The sequence below is a fragment of the Malania oleifera genome, chromosome 2 (genome assembly GCF_029873635.1).
Source record: "Malania oleifera isolate guangnan ecotype guangnan chromosome 2, ASM2987363v1, whole genome shotgun sequence".
NCBI lineage: Eukaryota > Viridiplantae > Streptophyta > Magnoliopsida > Santalales > Ximeniaceae > Malania > Malania oleifera.
The window spans coordinates 33037190-33057220 of record NC_080418.1 but is presented as its reverse complement, the minus strand read 5'-3'; the positions used below and the strand labels follow the sequence as shown (position 1 = coordinate 33057220).

The 20031-nt window shown below is 36.6% G+C and overlaps 1 protein-coding gene across 8 annotated transcripts in view; it reads right to left on the bottom strand.

Annotated features, from left to right (window-relative positions):
• LOC131148659 (lactoylglutathione lyase) overlaps positions 1 to 15243 on the bottom strand; it is a 50202-nt gene extending 34959 nt beyond the window's left edge. For 3 of the 8 annotated variants that reach the window (XR_009135047.1, XR_009135049.1, XR_009135048.1), the window contains exons 1-3: positions 15070 to 15219; positions 14715 to 14840; positions 14451 to 14512 (exon numbers count right to left, since the gene is read on the bottom strand). Coding sequence is in view for 2 of the 8 variants with exons in the window: in XM_058098521.1 (XP_057954504.1) it covers positions 14451 to 14512; positions 14715 to 14840; positions 14917 to 15024 (296 nt within the window). In the remaining 6 variants the exon portion in view is untranslated. Of the gene's footprint in view, positions 1 to 14450; positions 14513 to 14714; positions 14841 to 14916 lie in introns of all 8 variants that reach the window. The other 5 variants (XR_009135044.1, XR_009135045.1, XR_009135046.1 and 2 more) reach the window with 4 other exon arrangements.
• Positions 15244 to 20031: the final 4788 nt, after the last annotated feature.

Here is a 20031-nt window from a genome sequence, read left to right as displayed (position 1 = left end):
TTGGTTAAGGACGAAGACATAAAAGATAAATGGCGAAGTTATTTTAGGAAGTTATTTAATGAAAACCAAATAGAAAGCTTAAACTTAGAATTGACAAATGAGGAAAATATTAAAAATATGATATTTACTCGCAAAATTAGAGTTAACAAAGTAAAGTTTGCACTAAAAAAGATGAAAAATGGAAAATTTATAAGACTAAATAACATCCCAATTGAAGTTTAGAAGCACTTAGGTGATAACGAAATTATAAGGTTAACTAATTTATTTAACACAATTATCAAAACTAAGAAAATGTCATATGAATGGAGGAAAAGCACTTTCATACCTATATAAAAATATAAAGGAGATATTCAAAATTGTATAACTATAGTGGAATTAAACTTATGAGTCATACTATAGAACTGTGGGAAAGGGTAGTTGAACAAAGATTAAGACTAGAAACGAAAATCTCATAAAATCAATTTGACTTTATGCCTGGGAGATCTACCACAGAAGCTATATATCTTTTAAGAAGATTAACGCAAAAGTTTACGAAAAAGAAGAGGGAGTTGCATATGGTATTTATTGACTTAGAGAAAGCATATGATAGGGTACCTCGAGAAGTTCTATGTTGAGTTTTAGAAAAAAAAAAGGTGTATGTAGTAAGTATACTGATGTCATTATAAATATATACGATGGAGTAATGACTAGTGTAAGGAGAATTTCCAATCACTATAGGTGTACATCAAGGATCTGTTTTGAGCTCTTATCTTTTTGCTTTAGTGATGGACCAACTACCTAAGAGCATTCAAAATGAGATTCCATGGTGTATGTTGCTTGCAGATGGTATTGTATTGATTGATGAAGCTAGGGGCGGAGTAGAGACTAAGTTAGAATTATGGAGAGAAGTTTTGGAATCTAGAGACTTTAGGATAAGTAGAAATGAGACAAAATATATGAAATGTAATTTCAATAATTATAGAAGGAATATTGGAGACAAAATTAAACTTGATGATGAAGAAATAAATAGCACTTGTAGATTTCAATACCTTGGATTTATTATGCAAGCTAAAGAAGAAATAGAAGATGGTGTAATGCACAGAGTTAAAGCAGGTTGAGTAAAATGAAAGAAGTGTTTCAAGTGTGCTTTTTGATCGTAGAATACCCTTAAAATTAAAAAAGAATTTTTATAGGACGGCTATAAGACCAACTATGCTATATGGATCAGAATGTTGGGCGATGAAGAAACTGAATATCCAAAAAGTAAAAGTTGCCAAAATGAGAATGCTTAAATGGATGAGTGGTATGACGCTATGAAAACTAAGGTGTAGTCCCAAGAGTGAGGGTGAATTGGGTTATTAAAATTTTCTTTTAAACCTTTTATGAATTCTTAACCTCTTTTAATTCTTTTAATGAATTCTTGACTTCTTGTTGATTTATCCAATACACAATAAATACTTAAGTCTTTATTCAATTTTCAAAAACAATATTCAATCCACAATCATTCACCAACAAAGTAACCAACTGATCAACCAAACTTTAAACTATTCAACTACAATATATTCAATCAATCAAATATTCAATCAAAAAAGCTTTTGTTTCTCAGCTTTTGTTAACAGCCCTGTGTATATAAATTTGATTTAAGCCCTGTAGTAATGAAATTTGTTTCTTCAATGCAAACCACAACTCAAATTCCCAACAACTCATAAATTAAATAAACTCTTGGTTAATTTTTCTTTGGGTGTAAACCAATCAACGTACTCCCTTTGAGGTTTCCACAAAGTATTGATCAACCAACGTTCTCCCTTTCGGTTTCCGCAATCCCAAAACCAAATTACACTTCAGCTTATTTAAAATCCAATCCACATAGTTTTTATGATTAGGAAATTTAAATCATTCACGCAATTAATATATGCTGAAAATAAAGAGAGTAAGGGAAAGAGAATAACACTGGGTTTTTATGAGGTTCAGCTTATCCCCAGCCTACGTCCTCACCTTAGGCAAACCACCTAAGGATTCACTAAACCAATTCCTTTCTAGGCGGAACAAAACCATTACACACTCCTTCAGTAGGCTAGAGCACCACCTCTCCAAGTGATACCCCACACTCGGTCACTCCTTCAATAGGCTAGAGTTGCACCTCTCCAAGCGATACCCCACACTTGGTCAATGATCCAACAACCTAGAATCGTCAAAGAAACAAGAAACAAAAGTTGCGTACAATAATGCTTTCACACAAAGCAGATTAGTACAATTTCAATCACTATGCACTTCAATGTTCAAATATCAATATGAAATAGAACTGAAGCTCAAGTATAGAATTCACCAATTCCTTCTCTAGATGAATATCAGCAGTAAAGACCAGAGTAGGATGGATTCAGCACTTCAGATTATCTTAGCAAATCAATTTTGCAATGAGTGAGCAAGGGAGGATTGAAATTAGAGAGCTTGAATGCTGATATTAAGCTTGGGTAATTAATTCCTTGGGTTAAAGGATATTTATAGACTTTTTAGGGTTAGTTTTCTTGTTTCCCAAGTTACTTGGAGTGTCCATCAAGTTTTTATAACGTTCACATTTGAAAAACTAATTTTTAGAATTTTCCTGTTGAAGTTCAAAATTTGAATTCTCATAGGATCAATCGGCTGAACAGGCGACTGGGTAAGCATTTTATACAGGGTTAGTCGGCTGGAAAAGTGGCCGAGACCTTTCTGTCTACCAGAAATTAATTCCATTAAATTGTCAGTAGGCTGACTGAACACAATTCAAAAGTGTCAGTCGGCTAGGCTTGTCAGTCGGCTGACTGATCATTAGTCAAAATGGTCAGTCGGCTGGACAATTATTCAACTTGGAAATTTTTGTCAGTCGGCTGACAAATTTCAAAGCAATCTTGGTCAGTCGACTGCCCAGTCAATTTTTCAAAACTTCTATTTTTTTAAGCTTTTAAACCTTTTGTTATTTGAAAAACTTAAATGTGACTTTTCAAAAACATTTTCCAGGGTTTTAAAAAACTGGTCTCTAAGTCTTTGTTGCACCTTAATGAGCTTCAACATATTTCAAGAGATATTTAAAATATGAAACACTTACATAAAGACTTCTTAGGACATTTGACATTCTAAATGCTTGAGTCTTCATGCTTGTTTTCCTTTGAGCTCTCTTGCTTTACTTTTCTTTGGCTCTCTTGCTTTTCTTCAAGCTTTGATATACTTTAAGTTCTTTAACATCTATGCTCTCATATTCTTCAAGCTTTATTTGATCATCTTTGCATCCATGCTGACTCTTCATTGTGATCATTTTACTTTGTATTCTCATTCTTAAATCCTGAAATATCATCACTTAACCAAATATGTTAAGTTCCACTTGTTTGTTAGCATCAAAATAGAATGTTAAGCCTTATAGGGTCAACAAGCTGAAAGATAAATTAAGAAATGAACATATTCGCGGTAGGGTAGGTGTAGCTTTAATAGAAGATAAGATGAGGGACGACTAAGATGATTGGGCACTTGCAACGTAGGCCACATAGTGCACCAGTGAGGAAGAGTGAGTTAGTTATCGTAGGGGACAGTAGAAGGGGTAGAGATAGACTTAAAATAACTTGAAATGAGATAGTAAGGATATCATAGCCCTGAATTTGTTAAAAGAAATGGTTCATGATCGCATAAATCGGCGGAAAAGGATTCATATAGCCAACCCCACCTAGGACTTAAGGCTTGGTTTTGTTTTTGTTATTGTTGTTGTTTTCATTTTTTTATTATTATTTTAATCATACTTTAAATTTGTATTTGATTCAAGGACAAAAAATGAGCATTTGTTTAATCAAATTTTTAATTTGTATTAGTTTTAGAAATGCTAACCAAATAGGTTGCTGGTTTTCGATTTTTGTTTTTGTTTCTAGTTTTAAATTTTCGCTTTTAGTTTTCATTTTCATAACTTTTAACAGTAATTACAAACAGCCCCTTAGTTTGTGTGTGCCTAAGAAAAGCTAAGAAGGGTGAGAGAATGAGAACGAAAAAGCTTGTTGAAAAGAACTGCGCAGTTAGCTTGTTCTTGACATTCAAATGGTGATTTCTCATCCAATTTGATTAAGGTGAAATTTTGACATCATGTTCATAACTTGTGCTTCTTCATTTTGAGAGGTGTGATTGTGATTTGGAGCTCTCCAAAGGCGGTTTTAATTGCTCGTACACCAGCCTATATTTTCAGTTGAGTCCTTCCCATATTTCATTCTTGTTTGTTTCCAACTAGTTGTTTTCTTTCTAATTAGATAATAATAAAGGATATTGTTGTAGCTGGAGCCAGGAGACAGCCAGGGGAGCTAGAGCTGAGCTGGAAACGCGTGATAAGTTGGAAACGCAATAGGATTAAGCTTTTGGGTCAAGTTGGTGTTCACCCATGTGTATCAAATCCACCCATGGGCTCCTCCGGTCCTAACAGATATACCAAGAGAGAAAGAGGATACAAGAAAGAAAGGTTAAGGAATCCTCAAAGAAAATAAGAACAAAAATTAAAGACCACCGCATACCATAACTGCCCACAATCTGAACCACTATTACCCTCCACCCAAGACCTAAGCCTAAACAAAACATGAACAAAGAAAACCTTTTTTCAGACCTTTCCCATCGTAATTGATGGAACACTGCAAATTAGCCAATTCCTGTAGCCCCTTCCTAGCCTTAATTATGCCTCCATCCACGCAGGCTTACTTCCTTCTGAGTTAACTAACTGCATACCTTATTTATCCAGCATATGTTGAATACATGACACAAAATCAGCAATGGTCTCATTCTGCTCAATCTTGTCTTCTACCTCTTCTAATCCATCATTCCTCAAGCCAAGAACTCCCTCTAGATCATCCATTGGAGGTGAGGATTGCAAGGAATAAGGCCCCATAAATTCAAAATCATCTAACTCATTACCAAGTTGTTCACGAACCTCATCTATGAATAGCCTTTCATTTTCATATAATACATCGCCCCACTTCTTCTCCAACGAAATTTCCCCACTAATCTTTTTCTTTAAATCTATTTTCAACCCACTTGAATCCTGAATGTAAAATTACCATCATTGTGTTTTTTGAGGAATTTAACTAGCAATGAGACTCTTCTCAATTGAGTCATCCTTTTTTTCTTCCTCTTCAGCCTCCACAAGTATAAACCTTTAATGTTTTTGCCTTTTTAGTAACCTAAGTCTCCCCCATCCATCCTCACTTTGTCATGATTGAAGCTTGCATCATCTTGTTCAAATTTCAAACCGTCAAACGATCATCCTCCATAAGAGCCTCCTGGCAACCATCCTTCATGCCTCTGATAAACTCATTTATCTTCAATAAACCCCTTCCCCCATCCATTTGCCCAACAAATATCATATTGTGTTGCTCAATGGCCCAATCCACCCCTATCATAGAAGAGGTGCCATGAAGTTGTTTCTCCTCCACCTCCTCACTTTACCCACCTGCTCAATGGGAATTCTCCACTAGGCTTTGGACCTAACATCTAACATAATTACCTCACAAAGCCTAATGTAAGTCTTGGGCCTGCTTTAGAGAAAACAAGTTAGTTAGAGCAAGTTGCCCTTTAAATACCTTGAGGTCAAGCCCATTGCACCCAACAGTTGACCCAAATTTAAAGTAATGCATATAATCCATAGGCCACCCAACTCTCTGCCCACTCCTTTATTCTTGGGCTCCTAACCTTTAGCCCTCTCCGCATCACAAACACTAGCGGAAGCGATGCTCACTAAAATGATGACTTTTATGTATTGGATGCCAAGAATTTGTTGTTCTTGATGATTGTTGTAGACGCAAGTCCCTAGTTTTGACTAGAAAATACTTATTGCAATCCTAATATTCTGACATAGTGGACAATTGGAAGCAAACTCTGATCTTATGGTTTTTCCCTTCACATTGAAGGAAGTTTCCACAAAATCTCGATGTCCTTTTGAGTCTGGGGATGATTTTATATTATTGATTGCTTAAGGTATTTGGTTATTGATGGATGAGTCCCTAAAATGCATGATTTTAGACCCTCATTACCCTTGTTTATCCTTGTTTTATTATGTATTTACCCAGTATTATCATCGTTCGGAGCTATGCAAGTTTTGTTGGTCTTTTCAAGAAAAATAGGTTAAAACCGAGGAGTTAGGCATTCGAGAAGCTAAAGGAGAAGTTGGGGACACGCAAAGCTCAAATCAGATGCTCAACCAAACTCCTGAAGCTCCAAATCATCAAAGGAAAAGAAGGTTTTGCTCGACCAAATGGTGCAACCAGCAACACCAGGGGCGACCTAGTCTTCCACTGCAGACTTCGAAGTTCAGGCTGAGATCGAAATGCTGCAAGACCCTCAAGGGCGACTAAGGTGAGATACTGAAGTCTCCTGAGCCTAGAAATACTGAGAGCATGGACCAAGCCGTCAACCAAGAAACCTTGAAGGGTGACTATGTCAAGTTCCTGAGAATTCCTAAAGATCGAGATCCTGCAAGTCTCAACCATAAACTCGACTAGCAAGACCCTGAAGTGCAACTTAGTCGAAGACACTGAAGATTCAAATTCCTAATTTCCCGCAAGTCTAGACCAGGGTGCACACAAGGGGAGCATGGGAGCAACTTGGTCGACGGTGTCGATCTTCTATGCGAGATATGCTGCAGACTTTCCTAAACTGTAAAACAAACTTTGTAAACCCTAGAGCCTACAAGTATTCACAATGAACATAAGCTCTTGGTTCCTTTTTGGCCTCTCTTAGGTCAGTGAGAGACCTAAGACGTCATTGAGAGCCAAGTTAGAGTAGGAGTAGATTAGATTTCAACTCCTATTTTCGGTCTGTGCATGAAGTGTCCGATGGCCAGTGACAACCGGCGGCGTTTATGTACTCTCCGTGTATATTACACAATCATTCTCTTGTACATTATGACCTTAGTGACAGGCGTTTTGAATACTAAAGGGATGATCTTTTTACTTGCTTTCTCCTTTACTGCTTTCATTTACTCACTTTTGATTTACTGCTTTGTGTATGATGAAAGGCTGCATATAAGGATAAGCACTACTACAATTTCAGTCAAGTAGAAGCAGTTGGCTACAGATCTGCAGAGGTGTTCGTGTGATCGTTGAGACAGGGTATAATTCGGTTCCCAACCGTACTCCGGACGGTTGGTGCACCCTTGCTACCCTATGCCATCGAATGACCCACTCCCGCTTTGGCCTGAGAAGCTCAGGTTAGTACTCTTATGTATACCTGGTTGAACGTAGTCAGAGGCACGGCGTCCAGCGTCTGATTCATATCTAAGCATTACTTTGTAGGAGTAGGGTAACGTAGATTTTATCTGCTTTCTAGTAGTTGTTAGCACTTTCATTGCAAAATACCATCTTTTTCACACTCATTGCAAAATACCACGTTCTTACTTTTCTTTTACACAAGGCTACAATAAACTAATTTGAAAGTGGTTAGATAACTGCGCTTCAAGTCCCTGTGGATCAATACCCGACTTCCCCCACTTTCTACTGAACTTGGGATTAGTTAGGTTTTATAAATTTTATTTTTGATAGTTAAGGACCCAAGCCTTGGCGAGCCTACCAAATTTTGGCGCCATTGTCGGGGACTTGGCTACGGTTATGGACCAATTACCATTTTAGAGTATTATTGCTTTGTTTTTCTTTGTTTTCTTTTTATTTTTGTTTTTGTTTGCCGAATCTGAAGTCTTACATTTGTGTGCTTAAAGTGTGTATGTTTGGTCTGCGTTCTTTGGAGCCCGAGATAGTTCCTACAGACCCCGAGATTGAGAGATCCCGTAAGTCCCTTAATACCCACTTCGAATCATGAGTTTGCAAAGTCATCTGAACTTAAAGTAATGGTTAAACGTCCACCGGTTCCCTCTATTCAAATACCAGAACCCCAAGCTCCCCGCCAACCTGTGGCGGCGAAGGAACCACTTAGGCCTCTTGGGGACTACTTTGTGCCCAACACATACACTTCGCCGTCTTGCATCTAATATCCAAATGTTCAGACGGCGCAATTTGAGATAAAGACTTCTATCATCTCGATGCGTCCCCATTTTATGGAATTCTAACGAAAATCCTTATAAGCATCTAGATGAATTTCTCAAGATTTGTTCCATCATCCACATCCAAAATTTTAGTGATGATGCTCTCTGCTTAAGGCTTTTCCCGTTCTCTGTGAAGGATAAGGTCAAATATTAGCTAACGTCCTTAGAGCCAAACTCGGTGACTGACTGGGCCACCATGCAACAAGAGTTTTTGAAAAAGCATTTCCCAATTAGGAAGACTAATCAGCTGTAGTGAGCAATCACCAGTTTCTCTCAAGCGGATAAGGAACTGTTCTACGAGACCTAGGAGCGCTTTAGGGACCTTCTACATACATGCCCATACCATCAGGTTCCTAAGTGGCAATTGGTCCAAACTTTCTACGAAGAGTTGGCCAAGAGAGATAGGTCCATGGTAGATGCGTCTTGTGGAGGTACTTTCCTCACTAAACACGAGAATGAGGCATGGGTTCTCTTCGAGAATCTCGTCGAGAATTCTCACCAGCATGATGTTGCTGCTCATAGACCCTCTAAACTGTCCACTTCAAAATCTAGGGGAGTTTATGAGTTGGCCACAGGCCATGACCTAGCAACCACCCTGCACACTATAGTTCAAAAGTTAGATCGGGTCTTGTACTTAGGACAACAACTGCAACCCACGGCATGTGCAGAAGTGTGTGTTATATGTGCTAATCCTTCCCACTCTTATTATAAATGCCCACATGCGCCACCCCAGCCTGAGCTTGTGCAGGAAGAGGTTAACTCTACCCATAATTAGTACGACAGGCCATCAAACGACCCCTACTTCAATGTGTACAATTCTGGGTGGAGGCAACGTCCCAACTTCTCCTGGAGGCCACAAGCTCCGGGTTTCCAAGCTCAAAGACCTCAACAATCATCCAATGCTCCACTTCCTCGCCCATATCAAAACTAGCAGAATCCTCCCGTTCATGCCCCTAGACCATCATCTTTTCAGCATTCATCTCCTCCCCTTAAGTACGATTCTTGTCAGGAGACAGTGTTGAAAGTCCTTAAGGGTATCAAGGGCTGATCGTCAAATTAATCGACAATTGCTCCATTCCCACTCGCAGTCCATAGCGAAGCCTGAGGTCACTATGGGCCAACTAGCTACATCCCTGAGTAGGTGGGAGAAGGATAAGTTGCCAAGTCAGTCCCTCGTCAACCCAAAAGGACAATAAGGGGTAGTGAGTAATCTGGTTTCTAGCCATTCGATATATCATGAGCAAACCTAAACCGCGATCACCCTTAGAAGTGGTAAGGAGGTAGACAACAAGATTGAGAAAAAATTTGACGTAGGTATAGGTAGGGAGAAGATGGAGATAAAGCCCAGTGTTGAGCCATGCAACCCTTCTTTCCCCAATCCGATGAATAATCATGTGATACCCACCTCCTTCAATGATGGAGCATTGCCCCACTACATCCCTATAGTCCCATATCACGCAACCCTTCACTCGAACACCAAGTCTAAAGAGAAAGCTAATGTTGAGTTCATAATGGACTCATTTAACCAAGTTAAGGTCAACCGTCCTCTCGCAGACGCAATCAAGCTTCAGCTTAATAGCCCTTCCATCTCAGGCCTAGAGGACCCGTATGAGAACATTTCTGTTGTTTGTGACTCGGCCTCTAGTCTAGAGAGAAGGCCTTGGACATGTGTGAAGTGGGCTAGTGAGGGATTAGTGGAGAAGGTTCTTATTATCGATCCCGGTTGAATCCGACACGAGCTTTCACGGCGTCTGGCTGAAGATGGTAAACTTAGCGCTCGTGGGAGGCAACCTAATTATGTTTCTTATTTTTCTTTCTACTCTCAGTTTATAGGTTATACATTGTAGAGTAGATAGCGTTTAGGGTCCTTAGAGTAGGTCATAGGTAAGTTGGGGGTGCCACTGACTCAGACTAGGCCAGGGCTAGTTCTTGGGATTTTTTATTTTTTTTATACGCTCTCTGTGTATATACTGTCTTTTTTCTTTTTATTTCGTTTCTTTTCTCTTATTTGTATTTTCTTTTGTCTTGTGCATCACCATGCTTTTGGCAAGGTTGTACCTGTTCTCTTGATGATCTATATACATTGTACTGCCTATGAATATAAAATGAAAATACATGGTGTTTTTGGTATCTCCATGTCTTTTGTGCTTCAATGTATTATTACATGCAATGTCTGGATTTTATGTTTCTTACTTGCGCAGGTACACTGGTTGATTTTTATTGCACCATGTCGTATTTCCTCTCCCATGATTTCCAGGCTCTTTCTTTCCATACTTCAGTGAGGACACTGAAGTCTTAAGTTGGGGGTAGGGGGTAGGTAAACACTACATGGTATTTTAAAGCACAAAAATGACAAAAAACTATAAAACTTTTAATGAACATTTTTTATTTTATGCCATGCTAGCTCCATTTACACTCTTCACATACTTTTATATCACTCACATGTTACATGCATAGGTTTAACCAATATAAGATTTTATTATGCTCATTAACAAAGTAGTGAGTTACTTGTGTGTTAGTCTAGCATAATATGGTCCATTTATGCTTTGAAACTTTGGGATAATTGACTAATGATTCATTCGTGTTAATATGATGGTGTAACGACTGGTATTTACATGGTATCTCATAAGGCTAGAATGCACTTACACGTGATTTGTAACACTTAGGGTTCCTTGAGAACGCTAAGAGAACAACCGTGGAGACTATGACACCCTGTGAGGTACTATTGAGCCGTACGTTCATTTCCGGAGTTGTTGACGATAAAACTATGAGTTTGTGAAATTCAACTTTCCTTTTTCTCGATATTCTTTGTATACTAGTCATTATTCTTGCATTTGCTAGCTTAGAGGTGACATCAAGTGGGGAGATAGAAACTTATGTCTCATAGCCTACTCAAGATGTGAAGACTAAGTCATCCCTAGAGATAGACCGAGTTCATGGACTCCTGTTCGAGTTTAATTCCCATTGGTGGTATGAAGACAACAAAATAAAGGTTGCAATGATTGTCCTAGCTGACCATGAAAGGAAAGAAAATGAAGAATGAGCAGAAGAAATAAAAAAAGATACAAAAGAAATAAAAAATATTTACCTGCGCCAAATGAATGTTGAAAAGGTCAAGCTAAGGGCACGACACCACGCCATTACACATATGAAGAGGTCTTCAGCTTACCAATGCACCTATTGTATTCACGATAAGTTTATGAATAAAGTTAATCTATGGTGGTCTTGGTTGGATGTGGCGAGTAGGTGAGAAGATGTTAGGGTAAAGGACCCGACATCTCATGCATAGGCTGGAGTCCTTTTGAGACTAGTTCACTCCATATTTTTAACGTTTGTTAAACGACCGTTCTGTAGGTGTCCTAGGATATCTTGAGTATGAAAGATCATGCACTTTACACATGCATTGTGATATTACCTATTTATACTTGGATTTACATGACTATATTAACTCTGAATTGCAATTGCTGGTTGATTATCTGTGAGTTATTCTTTTCCTAACCATTATATTGTGCTGAGACTTGCATGGGTGATTTGCTTCGAAGTTGTGTGCTTGGTGGAGTCATGCGTGAAAGAGTCTGTTTGTAAATATGTGATATATCTGTATATGGAAAGGTGTGATAGGGCTGCATGCATCTCTGTTGTTCACTGGAACTGGTGTTTGTGGGTATCGCCCTAGAAACCCTCATGAGAGTAGAACTCGTTCACTAGGATCAACCAACGGGTTTAAAGTCTTATTGCATACGATAAATGCAACCGCGTTTCCCGCGAAAAAAGAGGTAGATAGGATTTTAGAGTTTTCTTAGTTTTTGCTTTGTTCGAGGACTAGCAAAGTGTAAGTTGGGGGTTGTGATGAATCCCTAAAATGCATGATTTTAGACCCTCATTTACCCTTGTTTATCCTTATTTTATTATGTATTTATCCATTTTTATCATTGTTTGGAGCTATGCAAGGTTTGTTGGTCCTTTTAGGAAAAACGGGTTAAAACCGAGGAGTTAAGCATCCGAGAAGCTAAACGAGAAGTTGGCAACACGCAAAGCTCAAATCAAATGCTCAATCAAACTCTTGGACCAAGTGGTGCAACAAGCAACACCAGGGGCGACCTAGTCTTCCACTGCAGACTCCAAAGTTCAAACTGAGATCGAAATGCTACAAGGGTCGACCATGTGACCCTCAAGGACGACTAAGGCAAGATACTAAAGTCTCCTAAGCCTAGAAATATTGAGAGCATCGACCAAGCCGTCAACCAAGAGACCTTGAGGGGCGACTATGTCGAGTTCCTGAGATTCTTGAAGATCGAGATCCTGCAAGCCTCGACCATCAACTCGACCAGCAAGACCCTGAAGTGCGACTTAGTTGAAGATACTGAAGATTCGAATTCCTGATTTCCCGCAAGTCTAGACTAGGGCGCGCACAAGGGGAGCATGGGAGCGACTTGGTCGACGGCGACGATCTTCTACACGAGATATGCTGCAGACTTTCCTAGACTGTGAAACAAACTTTGTAAACCCTAGAGCCTATAAGTATTCGCTACGAACATGAGCTCTGGATCCTTTTTGGCCTTTCTTAGGTTAGTAAGAGATCTAAGACATCATTGAGAGCCAAGTTAGAGCAGGAGTAGATTAGATTTCAATTCCTGTTTTCGGTTTGTGCATGAAGCGTCCGACAGCCTGTGACAACCGGCGGCATTTATGTACTCTCCGTGTATATTACACAATCATTCTCTTGTACCTTCTGGCATTAGTGACAAACATTCTGAATACTAAAGGGATGATCTTTTTACTTGTTTTCTCCTTTACTGCTTTCTCTTTACTACTTTCATTTACTCGCTTTTGATTTACTGCTTTGTGTATGATGAAAGGCTGCATATAAGGATAAGCACTACTACAATTTCAGTCAGGTAAAAGTAGTTGGCTACGGATCCGCAAAGGTGTTTGTGGGATCGTTGAGACAGGGTATACTCCAATTCCCGACCGTACTCTGGACAGTTGGTGCACCCTTGCTACCGTGTGCCCTCGAATGACCCTCTCCCGCTTTGTCTTGAGAAGCTCAGATTAGTACTCTTATGTATACCTGATTGAACGTAGTTAGAGGCACGACGTCCAGCATCTGATTCATATCTAACCATCGCTTTGTAGGAGTAGGGTAATGTAGATTTTATCTGCTTTCCAGTAGTTGTTAGCACACTCATTGCAAAATACCATCTTTTTTCACACTCATTGCAAAATACCACCTTTTTACTTTTCTTCTACACAAGGCTACAATAAACTGATTTGGAAGTGGTTTGATAACTGCGCTTCAAGTCCCTGTGGATCGACACCCTACTTCCCCCACTTTCTACTGAACTTGGGATTAGTTAGGTTTTATAAATATTATTTTTGGTAATTAAGGACCCAAACCTTGGCAAGCCTACCAGTTATTGGTTATTCTACTTAGTGTTGATTCGAATAAAGGGAATCATTGTCCTGGGTTATTGTGTTCCAACCATCACCATCTACTTCCTTCCCCAATAAAAAATTGAACTCCATGCTTCCAAACAAAACGTAGACTGCTGACTTTGGGTTTAAATCTGTCAGTCTTTAAAGTTTAAAGTAACATTTAATCATGAGTAAACCCAAATGAGGTTTGAATTCCTTTAATTAACTCAATTAAGCAAGGAACAGGAAGTTATTGTTAGGGATTTAAGAACAATAATCACACACATAAGCAAAACAAGTACGTGGTTCAGTCTAATCTGACCTACGTCCACAGAGCACACCAAATATACTATAACTTGAGAGAAAAATAAGAGGAAGAGACACACACTCAACTCAACTCAACTCAACTCTTCTAACACTTTTTTTCTCTCACCTTCAGCACTCTTACACTCCTCGCTAATCTGACCTACGTCCACGGAGTACACCAAATATACTACAACCTGGGAAAAAAAATAAGAGCAGGAGACACACACTCAACTAAATTCTTCTAACACTTTTCTTTCTCTCACCTTCAGTACTCTCACACTCCTCGCTCACTCACTTGCTTGCACTATTCACACAACAAAAATGCTCTCATTTATAGATACATAGGATAGATAGAGAAGCAAAGGAGTCATTGCATTTTAATGGGATAATTGAGCACGCGAGCATAATCATTCTAGCGCATGAAAGCTGGCTCTTCCGCGACTCTCATTCTCATTTGCAGCTCATCATCATCAAGACCATTAAGTCTCATATTTATTTCTCCGTTTCCATATTTGCTTAACAGTTATCACAATTTTCTATCAAAAAGAGAAGTTAACACAAAGCATGTAAGCACTTGAACACTAAGCATTCCTATACCCTTTCACTAGTAGCAACTTTGAACACACCACATACCTTCAATAAGTAAAGATACAATTATCTGCACTATACACACATAGCATCACTGGAAATTTAAAAAAAAAAAAAAAAAGGAACTTACGACATGCCCAACACGCGAGAATAGAAATCAAGACTGGCTTTGGGATCCTTGACTCGAAGCATCTAAAATTGAAAATAAGCATCAAGAACTAGTCAAATAATCACAAATCAAACAACTAACACGAACAACAGATACATGCATACATTGATACATATTCACAGCAACACCTAACTGCGAGTTTGAAAGTGAAAACAAAAAAAAAAAAAAACAAAACGACAAAAATAAAAACAAACAAACAAACAAACAACAATATTCCGAGCTTACAGTCTGTTGCATGAAATATGATTTAGTGGCTTCGTCGGGGCTCGAGTGGAGGCCTGGGTTGTTGGAAGGAGATTCCTTGGACACCGAAGCCATTGGGGATGAAAACAACCGATTTCGATTCAAACCCTGCAAATGCCACAAAGATGGAGATGAGAAGGCCCGACATTTGAAGCAGGAGAAGGCGACCATCAACGATTCCAACCTTCGGTCTGATGGGGAAAGAAAGAGGGATTGGGGATGGAAAGAATTTTGGAGCCAATCGAGAGCAAGAAAATCGATATAAGGAGGTGGCAATCGAAGACGAAGCCATGCGGGGAGAGAGAGAGAGAGAGAGAGAGAGAGAGAGAAAGCTCACCTTTGTGTGGATTTTGGGGAGATGAAAGCGGTGGCCACCTTTGAGATAATCCTCTCGGCAGAAAGTACCAGCTAGGGGAAGAAGTGCTTGGAACACGCGCTCAGCAATCGCGTTGAAAAGGAAGGATTCCGACAGGGACGAGTTCGAAAATGTGTTATTGGAGAATTCATTTAAATCCGCTATTAAATGAATGTAAGAAGACTTGTTAAGTTATAAGCATTTTTACAAATAAAGTTGTTATTTTTTTTGTGTTTTATTACTAACATCTGCAGCCATTGCATGGAAATAATACTATTCAAAAAAATTAATTTTAATAAAGTTTAAAAATATCTTTTTAAAAATTATTTTTTATAATATGTTTATAAATATAAAAGTATGAAAGTTAAAATTATTTATAAAAAATTAATTTTTTGGAAAATACGAGATACAATATGATAGTAATATTCTAGTTAAGATTATGTGATATTAGTACTCTAATTTTTTTTTTTTTTTATAATACAAGATACAATATGATAGTAGTGCTCTAGTTAAGATTATATGAGATATTAAATTTAAATATTTATAAGTTATTATAAATAAAAATATTTAAAAATGATATTTTTATTTTATTTTTTTATTTTCTAAGCATCTTAATATATGCCTTTTTCAATTAAATAAAAATGTTAATAAATTTATTGTTACTTTCAATTTTTTATTTGCTACTTAAAATATTTATAATTATTATTTTTGTTTACTTAATAATCAATTAATATTTTTTTAGTTTTGCATAAATTATTTGCAAGTACTTTTAAGTTTATAATTTTATTTTTGAAATTTAATTTCAAAATTTTTATTTATATATATATATATATATATATATATATATATATATTTCACTTGTCGATAGTCATTTTTTGACCAAAAAAAATCTTAACTCAAATATAAATTTCAAAATTCAAGAATCATTCTTGACGATTGGCATTTTATTGGCATAATTATTTTAACTTACTAATTGATCAAATTCATTATTAGTATTTTTAACCTCTTTAAAAGGTGATGCAATAACTTATATTTCCTTATATGGAATTTTAAAAGAATCTTTTGGCGGATGTGTTGAAGATACCACTACAAAAAATCAGGATATTAATGAAGGATAGTAACGAATTTATAAGTTAGGTGACGGTTTTAAATTAATTATTATATCTGCAGTTACTACTAACTATTAGTGACGAATTGCAACTGTCGCTAAAACTCTAATATTGTCACTATAAATTTTACATCGATTCTGCTCAAATTCGTCACTAATAGTGGAGTATTAGTAATGGTTTTTAGATTCGTTATTAGTAGTAGATTATTAGTGAATGATTCAAATTCGCCACTAATAATAGGGTATTAGTGACGAATCACAAATTCGTCAGTAATAGTACAATATTAGTGAATGATTTGAATCCTTCACTAATAGCATACTATTAGTGACGAATATAAAAACCATCACTAATACTCTACTAATAGTAACGAATATGAATCATTCAATAATACTTTATTATTAGTGATGAACTTGTAATTTGTCACTAATATCCTACTATTAATGGTGAATTTGAATCCTTCACTAATAATTAAAAAATTAAAAAAAAAATCTTTAATACTAATTTTTTTAATCATCAATTCCTATAAAAATCGGTAGCATACATAACCTGAAACCATAATTACTACAAAATTCGTAAATTATTCAAAATTTTGAATTCAAATACAAATTCAATTAAAATAAAGAAATAACATATGTTTGGATAACAAAAAAAAAAATCAGAATATTCAAAATACAAATACAAATTCAAATTAAAATACAAAAATTCTATTTGTTCAAATAACAATAAAAATTACAAATAAATAATCAAAAGTTGCAACCGACGACCGTAGTGCATGCATGCATGACATCGTGCTAATGTTATGACAGTCGTAAACCCTACAAAATAAGAATCATAAAAAAAAAAATAGTATACAAATGGACAGTTGACCTTCAAGAGAGTACGCCGTACAATAATTTTCAATCCTAAACGAATGATTGAAATGAATGTGAATAGCGTATGTATGAATATATACAGTTGCATGCATCAAACCATGTATGTTAATAGATGCAAATTTAGGGTTTAAGGAAATGACTTTTCGTTTAACTTTCACTCATCATTTCAAAAATATTTTAACATTCATTTAATCATAATTATCTTTGTACATGGTTTTTTTTTTTAAATAATTAACGAAATTTCAGTAGCATGTCGTCTGTAAATTGAACATTTTCCCATCAAACATGTACCTAAAACATGATTGTTTTCAAAAAATAAAACATTTCAAGCATGCAACAACATAAATCCACTACTAGTATGCAATTCACAATGTACTGCATCAGCCATGCAGTTGGCGTTCAACACAAGCATGTATTCTAGTAATTCAATATACAATTCATATCACATAATACCATCCATCAAGAAAATATTATCAGGAAAAAGTTAAAACACAACTGAACTAAGGTTTTCTAGTTTTGTCCAGAAGGTTGCTTCTCAAGCATTTTTTATGCAGCTTGGGTTGTGTATGAAGTTGGTACTTAGATTCTATGATGTTGCTGCTGATTTACAAGTAGAAGTTTATGGGTCATTCAAGACAGGGATTTATCTTCCAAGTAGTGATATTGATGTAAGCATATTGCCTCCTGTTTGTTCTCTTGTAATATTATGAATTAACTGTCTGTATTTTAGTCAAATACATTTAAATGCTAGGTCATAATTTTTTGCACCATAAGGGCCAGATGAAAGAATCCTTGGTGTTTTAAAATTAAGATTGCCTGGCTACTTTCTTCTGGCTATGGATGAATGTAGAAATAATCCTCCTTGATCATAGTATCATGTTTTCAGGTTGATTTAATAAGTTTTTGGTATAGTGCTGCTAGTTTGTTGAGAGTGATATAATTGATGATGTAGATAGGTCAAATAGCATGAAAACACGCACCAACTGAAGGCCATAGCAATGCTTTAATTTTTTTAATATAAACTATATAGTCATTAATCAATAACACAAATATCAGCACAAGCAAACAAAAATATCAAAACAACAATCCCAAATTTAGGACTTAATGAAATGATTTTTTGTTTAACTTTCACTTATCCTTTCAAAAATATTTTAACATTCATTTTATTATAATTATCATTGTACATGGTTTTTTTTTTTAGAAAATTTTAACGAAATTTCGACAGCATACCATCTGTAAATTGGACATTTTTCCACAAAACCTATACTTGAAACATGGTTGTTTTCACAAAATAAAACACTTTAAGCATGCAACAACCTAAATCTATTATCAGCATGCAATTCACAATGTACTGTATCAGCCATGCAGTTGGCGTTGAACACAAGCATGTATTCCAGTAGTTCAATATATAATTCATATCATATAGTATCATCAATCAAGAAAATATTATCAGGAAAAAGTTAAAACACAACTGAACTAAGGTTTTATAGTTTTGTCCAAAAGATTGCTTCTCAAGCATTCTTGATGCAGCTTGGGTTGTGCATGAAGTTGTTACTTAGATTATGTGATGTTGATGTGATAGATTGAGTTAGGGTTTCTTGGGAATAATTAAATTGACAACATAATCAATAAAGTTCCAATATCTCTCAACAATTCACAATTCAGCATATGAATACAATTAAACAACCAACAGAGCTACCAGCATACAGTTCAAAATACGTTTTACATACCTTCTAATGAGAGGAGTCACCCGCATCATTTGGTCGAGATTGGTGCATCATTTGTTTGAACTGCGCTTGCCTATTCATCATGGCTTCCAGCTGGGCTTGAAAGGTGGACACTGTGTGTGTAACGACCTGTTTAATAACTGTACATTTTTTTTAAAATAATATAAATCAATATAATAAATCACGCAGATCATGATCAACCTGAACCCGTGGATACTAGGGATATAACAGAAACACATAACGGAAACCTAAGCAGCACGAAACATAAAATCATAATATCATAAACGCAGAACCATCCATCTCAATAACAGAGTTACTGCATCCATTGTATTTAGGTTTATACATTCCAAAAAGAAAATCCTAGGGTCATTCCCACAAAATCCAACCGACCCTACCAAAACTTACCCTTCAGAGAGGGCATATCAATTGTACTATTTCAGCGGAGCTTTATCCGCTCTCCTATTAGGGGCTCCTAAAAAGTTCATATAATTTGGGGTGAAACACCATTTAGTAATGGAAATAAACTAACACTAGTGTGTGGCAACATGAGCATTCCTGTGATATACATATAAGCATATACATAAGCATAACCAGTAAAACTGTATGTATCATTTATGGGAAAAACATGTATAATCATAACATGACAAAACATACTGAATTCTCATAGCATAAATCATCTCATATAATAATAATGTGAAACAATCCTAGTAGGTTAGCTGGTTGTTATCATGTATTACCCCCAAATGACTAGGTTGTGTGGCCCAAAGGCGGGACCTGATAATGGTTAGCTGACCACTGCCAAGTCAAAAGTACAGTTTGTAAGTCCGATAGGTTTGCCAGACCTGGTCCATACACCAGGGGCGTCCACACTTCTTAAAACCTCATCGACTATCTGTCCTCGCGATATTCCATACAGCAGCTTTAACACAATATCATGATGATCATGAACACATAGCAGTGCTACCATGCAAGTACTAGCCTAAACCAAACCAAACAGGTTCTGATAACATATAGCATATAATCAAACTGTGATACATCGATATTTCATACTAATAATTGCCAAGTTAATCATCACATCAATTTGCACATATATACATCACGAAAATCATCGGCTTGTAGGCCCGCATTTCATATTTTTACCATAACTAGGCCCGTACGCTAGCAAATCATATCCATAGCTCGGCCTGTACGCCGATAAAATATATCCATAGCTCGACCCATACGCAGGCAAAACAT